Source organism: Maylandia zebra, linkage group LG5, assembly GCF_041146795.1.
Source record: "Maylandia zebra isolate NMK-2024a linkage group LG5, Mzebra_GT3a, whole genome shotgun sequence".
Taxonomy (NCBI): Eukaryota; Metazoa; Chordata; class Actinopteri; order Cichliformes; family Cichlidae; genus Maylandia; species Maylandia zebra.
The window spans coordinates 32014951-32027979 of NC_135171.1; the positions used below are offsets into that span (position 1 = coordinate 32014951).

The window sequence follows — 13029 nt, forward strand, 5'->3', positions numbered from 1 at the left end:
ATAATTATTATTTTATTTGGCTATTTGAGAAAAATAAGACCTAAAATTCAATCTCAGTAAAAGTACTGAGTTATTTTAGACATAGTTAAACTTAAGCAACAATTAAAAAAAAAAAAAGAAGCTTATGTAATATACATATATACTCAAGTAATGGCATCAAGCACAAAAGTAAAGCACAAAAATAGACAAACTTGGTACTTTAAGACAGTAGAATTTAATCATTGTGCATAACCTGCATGTGTTGGATATGACTTTAAGAGAAAACACAAATCTTCTTAATGTATGTTCAATAATAATAATAATAATAATAATTGGATAAGAGTTTTTAATGTTACATGTTTTATTTTCCCATTAATCGTTTGTGTAATTCTTTTATTAGGTCCGTAATAGTGAGCTAAGCACCGGAACTTCATATAGCACATTTTGTATGATTTGTGTAAAACTTTTAGTAAAATATAGAATAAGTTCTACTGAGGCACCATGTTATGTGGTACATTTAATGAGGCAAAAACACAAAACAAAAAGGGAATTGTGTACTGGACATCCTAGCATAATGTAACTAACACCCATTCAGACTGAATTTAGAACAGCATTTTGCTTTTTAAGGCATTGTTTGTACTTTAGTGACCTGTGGCCACTCAACTTGACTACTTCCATTCCTGGTTACAACAACATATCAGCTTATAATAACCCCTGGAAAAAAGTTTGGAATTATTAAAAAGAGTTTAAAAAAAAAAGTCTTCTGTCTAGCAAATGAACAAATTGTTTAATTGCTCTGGCTTTATGAAACATGCCTCAACCAAATGTAATACTTTTTTGATAAAGAAGATCAAAGTACCTCCCCTCAGGCTTATGCAATGGCCTGAGCACATGTACTGGAAGGGAAACTAGTTTTGACAAGGAGGCATTTTGCTCAACTCATTTTGCTATGTTATTAAAAAGAAACATCTAAAAAAAAAAGTGTGTGTGTGTACACAAAACTTTAAAGAAAAACAAGCAACCGTATCCATAATTCTGGATGAATGACCTCTCCTTAGTTTCAAAGAAACACTAAGGAGAGTACTTCCACAAGTCCAACCTACACAGGCACATGTGCTCCTCCAAATGTCAAACTAGTTACTGCAGTTGTTACAGAGTCAATGAGCCGCTGTTAACTAAATAATTAACTTGAGCTGCAGTAAGTCGAGCATGATTCAAATTAAACACTGTTGAAAAATGTCAGAATTCAGCTGACCTTCGTGAATAGACCCCCAAAGCTCCCCCATAACATCAACACTGGGTTTCATCCATGAAAAAAAAAAAAACATTCTCCATCAAGCTGATTCCAGCTTTCTTGTGTAACAGCTGACAGATGAGCTTTGCAGGTTGGAGAACTTTTTTTTTTTTCTTCCCTAAAATAATTTTGCCAGGGGTTGTAAAAAGACCTTTCCTTATAGCATCTCTGTATAAACTTCTTGATTCTTTTTTTCTAAAACATTTTCATGAAAGAAAACAGTTCTTGTTAAAACATCTTCATTTAAAGAAAAAGAAAAAAAGAATTTGGCATAGTGGCAGAAATTCATTGGCGTACGAATCAGCTTTTATAGACAAACTCCACAGACGATCAGTTCAGCTCTTACCTCCAGAGTACGGACAATTTTTCAAATAGAAAAACAAAAACCCATGAATTCTGTTTTTAAAAAAAAATGTTTTATTTCATTCAAAGTGACAGCGGTGGATTCAGGATTTTTATCTGTTGTTTCAATGCTTCTGTCAGTTTGGCCTCTATAAACGGACTGATAATCAGCAGGTTTGTTAAATGAAACTTGCATGACGAGCCGAATTAAAGCTATGGTACCACAGGCCGAACACGTTTGGTCACTTGTTGTCACTTTGTACTAAATCTACAGCTCATGTACAGATGTTTATAATGGAATTACGAGCAGCTGACTAAGTGGATTTATCTGCACCTAGCAATGGAAATAAAACTCTACATTTGAAGACTGCAGAGAGTCATTGAGCACAACTTTGGATTTAAAGTCACAACAAACTCCTTTGTTAAAGGTGAGGAAGTAAACTTGTTTACAACAATCCAGCTCAGGACTCAGAAGGGCTGCTGCTCTGTCGTTTTCTGGCATATTAAAGCATTCCTCATCTGTGTGTAAACTGGATAATTTCCCAGGTAATTTGGCAGGAAGTTTCCTTCCCTTCCTGGACAAGGCAACAAAGGTTTAGATCTCAGCAGTGAATGGAAAAAGTTTAGAGCAAGCAGCAGATGTTTCATATTAACATTAAGGCTTCTGGCGATGCAGCAGTTGGATTTACAAGACACTGACTTGTTCCAGACAGATAAGGGTAAACGCTTCACTCAAGCTAACACCAATGACAGAGCAACATCCTCCAAATGAAAATTCAGCATTTGAATTTTTTGAGAAGTCCTCAGCCTGCTTGTGATTCTCAAAGGGTTGTTTTTTTTTATTCCTCCATTAATGGTATCTGACTTTTGTTTTCCTTTCAGACAATAAAATAAATAAATTAAAAAAAATATCCTACCAACCTTGTACAGTTATACTTGGTAAAGAGGAGTGTTGGACAACACATTGTATGAACATTTTTCTTTGGAGCAGATTGATCTTTTCACTGACCATCAGTCTCAGGGTGGTTTCACACTGGCTTATTTGTATATATATGTCTACATTGTCACCACAAATATGCACATTTTTGTTGCATTAAAACAACACGCCAACCTCATTACTACAGCAGGCTGTTTGTTTCTTATAACAGCCATTTTTTAAAGTACACATATGCACAGAATTACAAAGCAAACAGTTGCATTCATCAACTTGTGGTTTAAAAAGTACATCCAGTAGGGGGCAGATCAGAGACAAATTACAGACTCTTCATGACAACCTTAAAAAGTCCACTAAAAAAAATAAAAACAAGATAAAAATGTTTTTTTTAGTATTAAGATTTTTAGATAAAAATCTAATACTATATTTACCTCCTGCCCACATCGACGATGGCACATGTGACCCAACTGTGTGAAGCCCAAAAGTTATGATTCCTCAGACTTTATATAAAAGACATAATAGTTTCTGTGACATCACCCACTGGTTTCTGGACAGTGCATCACACTGCATCCATTAGTCACCATTTTGTCTTGGTTAAGAATCTGCCTTTGTCAACATACTTCAAAGCTGCCATGCTCCTTTCCCCCCCCCCAATCTTTACAAAACCCACATGTTCTCAAGGAGAAACTACTCCTACTACTGTGATGACTGCTACTAATATAGAATTTCTTACTTAATGTCAAGAAGGAAACCCAAAGTAGAAATGCTTTTCTCTAAAGGCCACTTGAGGCTAGCTTCGAAATGAAATAAAATCACATGTAGGCAGCTGTAAGTGCCAAATTTGAATAACATGGCCTGATGTGCCTGATTGTACTATCAGGCAACCAAAAACGTCTGTGGTCCAATTTTGGTGAGCAAAAGTTTGAGAAACAAAAACCAAAAGCATGCAGTCTGTTGCTTAACACGAATCTAAAGTCTAGTTAGTAACCAGGCTTGCAAACATCAGCTGGTAACTGTCATGTAATTAATATATCCTTAGTATCCTTATTTTCTTATTATATTGTTTTATGTACTTTAATAATGAAGGTTTGTAGAGAAAAGGCCACTTTTGACTCAAACTAAGTGCTCAGCCAGACTGAAAACAGGAAGTGTAGAGCTGTACAGCGTATTAATAAATGCAGGAAGCCAGACAGAAAAGAGAAACTTTGCCATATAAGCAATGGTTGTATTGAAACTGTGACGTGTAAAGTACCAAAATAATACCTATATGAGACAAAGTTTATGATTCTAATGTTAATGATCCTGCAACTGGCGTTTTGGGCTGTGCAGGGGTCTCTCTCTCCAGGAAGATGATTTAATAAAAAGAAATATAAATGTTTTAACACACTCTGAGTCGGTTTGCTCTGTTTTATCATGGGGACAAAAGAATCGGGGTTAATATTTGGTGTTTCCGCCCGGTTCGTTTGTGTCCCAATTTGAATTTCTTCTTAACATCAGGAGAGTTGACATTGAGACCAGATCAGCGGCTGCCGCTCAGAGATGAATTCTTCTCAGGCAGCGGCCCCAGTGTGGACATGGACTATGAGATGTTACGCTGCAAGTTTGATTTTCGGGAAAAGAGGTGCAAGCTGCTTCTTCATTGCATGTGTATTTTTATAGTCAGGTTTAATTCATGCATCCTTGCACTGAGCTGTGGATTCAAACTGTCTCACTTCTGATTCTTTCCAAAAATAATTTCACATGTAACAATTTATGTATGTGTGTTTTCTATTCATTCACGTAATTGTTAGTTCATGTATTTATCTTTCTCTGTGGTGGACAATCCTAAACCTCCATGAGTTCAGCCTCCATTTTCAATCCAATTATATCCTGTACTCTCTCACTCGAACTCGTCCGGGCTTGACCTCTCACTGGTCCCTGTCCCTCTTCTCACAGTGTCCTGTGTGGCCTTCAAATCTCCAGCAAACACAGGCCCAACTCAGCTGTTTCTTCTTCTCTGTTAATCTTTCAGTCTTTTCTTGTAGGTTAACTCCCAGCATGGCAAATATCACGTCCAGTGCCTTCAAACAGTCATGTCACTTGTCAAGTTTGTGATTCAAAGCTCCATCAGTGGCATTCATACATGCTGCTGCTTGACCCTTCAGTGTTATAGGTCAGTTGCACTGACTTTTGCCTGCTGTTAACTCTTCAAGTTCACGGTGCTCAAACCCCAAAAAGAAGCACAGAGAACCATTGTTCCAGAAAATGTGTTTAGGAGATTAAAAGCTCGTAAGACATAGGTTAAATGTGAACATAAAAGATATGCACTACCTGTTAAAGGGGGCGAAGAAACCAGGCCTAAAGTTTAAAGATGAAACGGGTTAACTCTATAGAGGATGTTACCGAAGGTTGACAAAATAATCTAGGACCTTTTACCAGAAAAGCTAATTGTATCTGTTTGGAGTTTACAGTGTACACTGAGGGACGTCAGGAGTGGTTTTAAACTGGGATTGAAAGAACAATACAGTATCCACATCTGAACTGATATTACCTGTGATGTGCCAATATCAGCCCTTATATTTTCAATAACTAAGTTTAGGTTTCAAGTATCACCACATTTTGAGTATTTTTGTATTGACGTGCAACAGAAGGACTGGTTCTCCTGACTTTACTACTCCAATGAAGGTTGGATACAACAGGGGGTTATGTGCATTGATTAGAAAACTAAAATCTCCCTATTTTGGATGAAATCAGCTGCAAACCTTGAGACTGCAGCAGACTGCTGAATCACACAGGCTGAGAACCAAGACAGGACAGGAAGTTCCAAGTATCATTGGCTTACATTCTGAAAATGCAGAAGTAACAAGGCTTAAAAAGTTTGTCATGATCTTCTAGGTCAGGACGGTTTGTGTTAAAATTAGGATCAAATAAAATGGAGGGATTATAAATGATATACAATGCAAGAAATCTTATGTGGCCAAGTGAACACTTCCTTCACTCGGCCTCTTTCCACCATTTCTTCTTAAGGAAAAAGTGCTTTTATTTAAAAAAAAAAAAAAAAGACAGAGAACAAAGGTTATCCCTGTGTACCTATAAAATCCAATAAAAACAAAGATAGGATAAAATAAAGTTTGTGGTTGTTTCCAGCTCACAGCAAAGGTCTTTGTGGTCTATCCCAGCAGTTGCACACGTCAGGAAAGTTGGTTTTAGGTCTAGAAAAACAGACTGATTTTTTTGAGTTGAGCTTTAACTTCTTTCAGCCAGCAAACGTTGGAAGAGGCAGGGGATCTCTAAATTACATAAGCCTCACAGATGTGTCCACAGGTAATTCAGCTGTCTGAAAAAGCTTAACAACATTCATTCCAGCATTCCTGGATGTCTGACTCAAGGCAGTTGTGGTGACTGACAGAAAAAGTGCAGGAGTCTAATTTCTACCCAAAACAACAAATGTATGGTCTAAAAACTGGCTCAGATTTGGTTTGAGTGCCAGAGGACAGCCAGGTGTTTTGACGATCAGCCAGGTAGAGGTCAATTGAGTTTATGTGCCAGTCTGTCGTTGGTGCCTAGTTCTGTCTGCACGGATGTGGTTGTGTTGAGGTGTAGAGTGATCTTGCCTTCGTTGGCAAGGTGTTGGATGATCTGATTCTCAAAATCAGCGCTGTGGACGCCAGTCTTCTTGAAGGCTCCGGCAAACTGATTCTTCTCCCAGTAATGATGCCAGTTTCCTTGCTTGTCTGCACCATAACCAAACACTGACACCTGGACAGAGAGAAGGAAGCTATTTCATCAACCATGCATGACACACTGCTGACAGGTCATACTGATACTAAATACATCCCGCTTTTATACGCTTCATTTCATGTGTGACTTCTACCCTCACATATTAATTTTTGTGTGAATGCTGTAAGGCCCGGGTTCGAATCCCGCTTATGGCAACATTATATTCAGGTAACAGTTCAACTTTTTTAACTCTTTTCAACACAAACTTCAGCTTCTTCACCCATTTTCAGCAGAATTTTCAGCTTCTTCACCTCTTTTCACAACAAACTTCTGCTTCTTCACCTTTTTTCAGCACAATTCAGCTTCTTCTGCACAGTACACATTTTTTCTCTCATCACATCTTTGTTTGGGACCGGAACTGGTTTGGCTCAGTGGGATGAGCAGCCGCCGTGAGACCTGGTAGCAAAGGTTCGAATCCTACCTGTGGCGGTTGCCGCACATCTTCTCCCGTTTGCGTGCACTCTGCTTTCTTGACATTCTTCAGTCTACCCTTTCAAATACAACTGTCTTCAGCAGTTCAGCTTCTACACCTCTTTTCAGCAGATAATTCTGCTTCTTCAGCTGTTTTTTAGCAGATTCCACTACACGGCATTCAAACTGCATTTTCGCAGGAAATGCAACTTTTTCTAGTCTTGGTTGTATTGCCATGACTTGCTAGTCTGGACATGCTACAATATTGTTTGGACTAGTCTGTTTTTGGTTAGTAACACCATATTTTGTGAATATACAAAAAAAAAAAGAAAGAACAAATGTGGTTTTTCTCTCTACACCCAGTCTTTACTTTCCTCTTACCTGGTCACAGACATGCAGAGCAAAGACGATGGCCAGCATGCCGGTGGACGGGTAGCGACCATGATGCTCGTTCCAACGTTCATGAACATACTTAAAGAACACTGGGTTCACCACAACAACCTACACACACGCACACACACACACACACACACACACACACACACAGTTTGTTTAAAATGGATGTGTTTTACACAAGAGTAGGCTTGCATTGCCCACAGTTCCAAAATAAGCCCCGTGTACTTACAAAAAGACTCTTGTTGCAACCCCTGAGTTTATCAGGGTAGATATGACAGAAAATAAGGAAATGTATAACAGGTCATGTTTGAACATCAAATGTAGTGGGGCATCTGTGTCCAGATCAGACCAGAAGTGTGGATTTCATCATGTGTGGTTTCTGGTATAGACACTTCCTTCACTCTCACTTGTCTTAAAAAATAAAAATACTACAAAGATTTATTTGCTCATCTTTGTTCCCTTATTCTTTAGCAAATGCAATTTTTAAAATCTTGTAAATACTGGTAGATAAAACTAAGAACTAAAAATAGGAGCAGCAGCAGCAAAAAAAAAAAAAAAAAAAAAGAGTTAGAAAAAAAAAAAGGGTGAAGCTGAAAGTAAAAATAGCAACAGAAAGCGCTGTAGAGAAAACTGAGATCAGTTGAGATCATAATTTACCTTGTCTTTATCAGCGTGCACTCTTGCTTTCACCCTCATGTAGGTCCTGAAAAAAAGACACACACAAACACTTACATACAGGTCATATATGTTTACAGTGTGCCACGTTTCTTTTTATCTTTTTGCATTCATGTATATTAGTGTATAAACATATGCAACTCTTACTTTTCTCTCTCTCTCTTATATATAAGAGATATATATCCCGGGATCCCTCATAGAGGGTCTTTGTCCCTGGGGGGGGGGGGGGGGGGGGGGGTTAGGGGGGGCGTTCGTTTTAGAGTAGCCTTATCACTTTAGGCGCTATGTCGGCTGCGTTTTGTTTACAGCACTTTATAGATGCCCCATCTATTGAGCTTTTAAATAGCTGTCACAAAAACGATTTGCTGCAAATTGTGGATCACTTTCAGATGCAGGTCTCAAAAAATCTCCGTAAGATGTGATTTGAAAGCTTTAGTAGTGGACAAGTTGGTGGAAGCTGGTGTGATTCAAGCGCCTGTTTTGCCTGTGGTCTCTGGTGTGCCAAGCCAAGCTGCCATAGTTGAGGAGGGCCATAAGAATGGTTCTTGTGGGGATGGCGAGGGGGATGAGCGGGGAAAAACGCCACGCACGCTTCCTCGCTATGATCCATTCTCCTCTGGGAGTTCAGATGGCAGAGAAGGAGCTCGGCTGAAGGTGCGGCTGGCACGTCTCAAATTGGAGGCTGAGGAGAAGGCCCAGAACAGGCGGCCTCAGCTAGAGCTTGAAATAAGAAGGCTGGAGATAGAGGCAGACAAAGCCATTAGGCTGCGAAAGCTTGAGCTGGAGTCTCAGCCTCAAGCCTCATCTGTCTCTGCTGAAAATTCCGGCTCCACCTCCTCGTCCGCTTCTGCTTTTGATATCAGCAAGTGCATTTCTTTAGTGCCCACTTTTAGAGAAACTGAGGTTGATACATACTTTGCAGCATTTGAGAGTATCGCTGGCGCATTGCAGTGGCCTAGTGATATTTGGCCTCTTTTGTTGCAGTGCAAACTGTCCGGCAAAGCCCAAGACGTGGTGGCTGCGCTTTCTTTAAAGGACAGTTTAGACTACGCGTGTGTTAAAACAGCTGTTTTGCAGGCATATGAGTTAGTCCCTGAAGCCTATAGGCAGAGGTTTCGCCAAAGAAAATGCCGACCCAAACTTATGTGGAGTTTTCTAGAGAAAAGGGGATTCTCTTTGATAAGTGGTGCGTTGCTTCAAAAGTAGGTGACTATGACGCTCTGCGTGAGTTACTATTGTTGGAGGAGTTTAAGAAATATTTTCCTGAGCGTATTGTGCTATATTTAAATGTACAGAAAGCGACTTCTCTCGCATCTGCTGCTTCTTGCTGATGAGTTTGTGCTCACTCATAAAGCCTCGTTTACTGGCAGTGAGAAGCCACGGGTTAGCGCTGTGCAACAGCCCCACACGGCTAAAGTGTCTGGGTCCAGGGAAAACCGCGAATGTTTTTACTGTCATAAAACTGGACATGTGATTGCTGACTGTTTAGCCTTAAAACACAAAACATCAAATGCTCAGCAACCCAAAGGGGTGGGTTTTGTGAAAGCTGAGGCCTGTAATGAGGTGCCGGACCCCTGTTTTGAACCATTCATTTTTGATGGCTCAGTATCGCTAACCGACAATCCCTCCGATTTAAAACCTGTGCGTGTTTTAGGGACACTGGAGGTTCTCAGACTGTCATCCTCTCGAGTGTTTTACCTTTTTCTGCTGAAAGTGAATGTGGTTTTAATTCTGTTCTACGGGGGACTTGTTGATTTGACTAGACTGTGCAGACTGTCCCTCCTGCCTTTGCACCTTCGTTTTGAGTAGCTGCCGGTGAGATGTTTAGGTGATTAGTGTTCTACTATTGCTATTAGCGTTATTTGAATATATGAGTTGTTTGTTATGTTTGTTTACATCACCCCATTGCGTAGTGAGTTGTTTGACTAACGGTTTTCAGTTGTGGTAACAAACCTTCTGTTTTTCTTTTTATCTAACCCTCTGGGCTCATATTTATATATATAGCCAAACAGCCCCCTAGTTCTTGTTCTCTTGAAATTCTTTGTAGTCTATCACTCTTTTAACTCTCTCTCCCCATCAACCCTCTGCTTACTCTGCTCCACCACCACAACCATCTAGACCAGCGGTCTCCAACCCCCGGGCCGGTACCGGACTGTGAGTTGTTTGGTACCGGGCCACGAGAGTTGAGGCTCAGGTTTGAAATTGATGGTTTTCAGGGTTTTTATTGTTAACTCTGTTTCCCTGGGTATTTTTCCCATGTTGTAGTTGTGTGTCTTATTTTGAAAGAAATATTTATGCGTTACCATAGCAACCAGAGAGCATTAAGGGGCAGAGAGGAGGATGTTACTCTCAATGTTGTTGGCGCATTTCAGAAGGACGCTGCTAATAAAGTTACACAATTACACAGTGAATTTGCATTTATTATTATATTTACCAAATGCCACCGTTTTTTCTTGGTCATTTTATTTTGTTGTATATATCAGCGACACCTTAAAGGCCGGTCTGTGAAAATACTGACATTAAATCCGTGGCGCAAAAAAAAGTTGGGGACTGCTGGTCTAGACTCCAGGAGTTTAATTTTAGATTTTTTTTTAAATAAACTTTTCCCTCTTACATCAAATAATCTCTCCTGTCTGATATGTTTTTTGATGTCTTTTTGATGGATGCATGAGATAATGAGCATACTTGTTTTTTTATATATATCGTACATTTTGACTGTTCCGGTGGACAGCGCACTGGTCAGCCACTCCAGGTCTCTCAGTTTGAATGGCAGCAGGATGAGGCTGGTACCATTACTGATGTCCACTGCACTCTCTGGGTACAGGAAGTGATGCGTCGTCCGACGACCGACGTCTTCCTCAAACCCTTTAGTCACCGCCTTGTTCATCCTGAAGAAAAAAAAACATAAGGAGGGTGAGGGCTGTGTGCGCGCGATTGTGTGTGTGTGTGTGTGTGTGTGTGTGTGTGTGTGTGTGTGTGTGTGTGTGTGTGTGTGTGTGTGTGTGTATGTACCGGAACACGAAGCCATGAGAATCAATGAGTGCACCGTGTCCAGAATGCCGTAAGTTGCCAGAGTTGCCAACCACTGCACAACTACGGCAACGTGAGGGCACGGGCTCCAAGTCTATAGAGGGTGGGGATATGACCTGGAACATCTTTGAGATCACTTCCTCCAAGGACTGATCGTTACCGGCCCGTTGAAGACTCTGTGGAAGAGCAGACAAACATTTTTTTTTTCTGTTTAACACACTTATACTCAAGTAAAACATTTGCATAATGAGTCACGTTAAAAATTCTTAAACTTCCAGTGTCAAAAGGCTTGTTATTGGTGCTTATCTCTGTCTTTCATGACAGTAAAATAATTTTTAGTTAAATAATTTCTTAATTTAAAAAAAAAGAAGCAGGCGAAAGAGTACTGACACCCCTACCCCCACCCGCACACACACACAATCGCGCGCGCGCACACGCACACACACACACACACACACACTTACTTAACTGCCTTCTGTGGCCCAGACTAATTATGTTAGCAGCATTACTGGCCTCCTCTTTTTAATCTACTAATGGTTTCTGCAGCAGGAGTTCACCTCTCTAAATGCAGGAAAAAGACTCAGACATTTGTCTTCTCATGCAAACTGCAGCCAGTCTCCACAAGGACAAATTCAGGCTTCTGAAAATACAAAACTTCATAACTGTTCTTGACTATTTACTGCAACATCATCCAGTATGTTACAAAATATCTGTTGGTCTTTCAATTTAAGACAATGCCCAGAGATTAAGCTGATTTGCTGTTGAGTCATTTCCCCTTTGAAGTAGGGCTGCTCGATTATGGCAAAAATGATAATCACGATTATTTTCACTGAAATTGAGATCACGATTATTTGACGATACTTATATTATTTTTTTTACATGTTGTAGTGCCATTTGTGGGAGCATTTCAAGTTGCTATACATCAATACAACTGTTATAGCCCATATTTTAATGATATGTATGTATTAAGTCCATAGTAACTACATTAATTGCAAAAAAGTGCAATAAACTACAAAAAAATTGGAAATCGTTTTTGTTTTTTATACATATATTTCTACTTGGAGAAATTTAAGAGGTTTATCCCTCAAAACTTTAAATACAAAAAAAGTTGCAAAAAGTAGTTTACAACAACAGGAAATTTATTTTGAGTGTCTTCATAGTTTTATTTTGGAGATACAGCAATTTTTATATACTGCAGGAAAAACAAAAAAACAATCCTATGATGCAAATTTGCAAAGAAAACAGCACGTGCATCAAAATAAAATATTTCCAGCAGTGCAATTCGAGTTCTAAGCATCCCAGAAACTATTCAGAAAAGTCAAACATGACTTATAAAAACACCAGTATAGGCTTTTAAGGCCTACAAGTAAAAAACTACATTTTCCGCGAAAATGACGTCACTTCCGGTTTCGGGCAGGAAATGCGATAGTTCTCGTTGACGTCTTTTTCAATGTGGGAAGTGTTACGAACAGCTGATCGGATCGGCAAAGCGTGTTTCTGGAATATTATGTTTTTGTTCCTGCAAGCGCTTTTTATGCAATTTTTGCAAAGCTTTATGTGGAAGGAAACTGTGACCTAGGACAAGCTGATGGCATCAGATGTAAGTACAACTCCTCTGGTTTCATATGGAAAAAAATTTATTGCGCTAGCTTATGCGGTTCAGGTTCTACAGGAATTTAAAAATAGTTACACAAAACAGAGCATGCTGCTCTGACCGGCTTTAAAGGGTTAACAATAACAATGTATTGAATAATGACTTTAAAAAATAATATAAAATAGTGTGCAAATACTGATAACAGTGCAAATGTTTGCAATATAAGAAATAAATGAAAAATGTAAACATCTATGTTTAGTGAACTTTGCCGTGTTGCTCTGTGGTGCAGCTACTACACTGTAGCAAAGTTTACACACTATGTCTACTTGTTCCACGTCTGACTCCGCAAACCCATAATGTTTCCACACCACTGAAGTTTTTTTTTTTTACCTCTCTTTTCAACCAACAGCAGTCACTCTCCTCTCCAAATAACTTCTGCTTAGCTTTCCGAGCTTCCCTCAGGTCCTCTTAATCGCGTGTTCGAAATGCAGAGCAGTGCGCTCGATTTGCCACACGGAGCAGCGCGAGAGTAAAGCATGAGGGAGGGGCTAATAATCGGCTCAGTCATTTTTAATGATCGTTGAAAGCCCAGATCGTAATCGTGATTAAAATTCG

At 39.5% G+C, this 13029-nt stretch overlaps 1 protein-coding gene across 3 annotated transcripts in view; it reads right to left on the minus strand.

The window, feature by feature from the left end:
• Window positions 1–1667: 1667 nt before the first annotated feature.
• st3gal8 (ST3 beta-galactoside alpha-2,3-sialyltransferase 8) overlaps window positions 1668–13029 on the minus strand; it is a 30193-nt gene continuing 18831 nt past the window's right edge. For all 3 annotated transcript variants that reach the window (XM_023155093.2, XM_014413240.2, XM_014413241.4), the window contains exons 5-9: window positions 10803–10996; window positions 10499–10678; window positions 7773–7818; window positions 7101–7220; window positions 1668–6287 (exon numbers count right to left, since the gene is read on the minus strand). In XM_023155093.2, coding sequence (XP_023010861.1) covers window positions 6057–6287; window positions 7101–7220; window positions 7773–7818; window positions 10499–10678; window positions 10803–10996 — 771 coding nt within the window. In that variant the 3' untranslated portion in view covers window positions 1668–6056. The remainder of the gene's footprint in view (window positions 6288–7100; window positions 7221–7772; window positions 7819–10498; window positions 10679–10802; window positions 10997–13029) is intronic.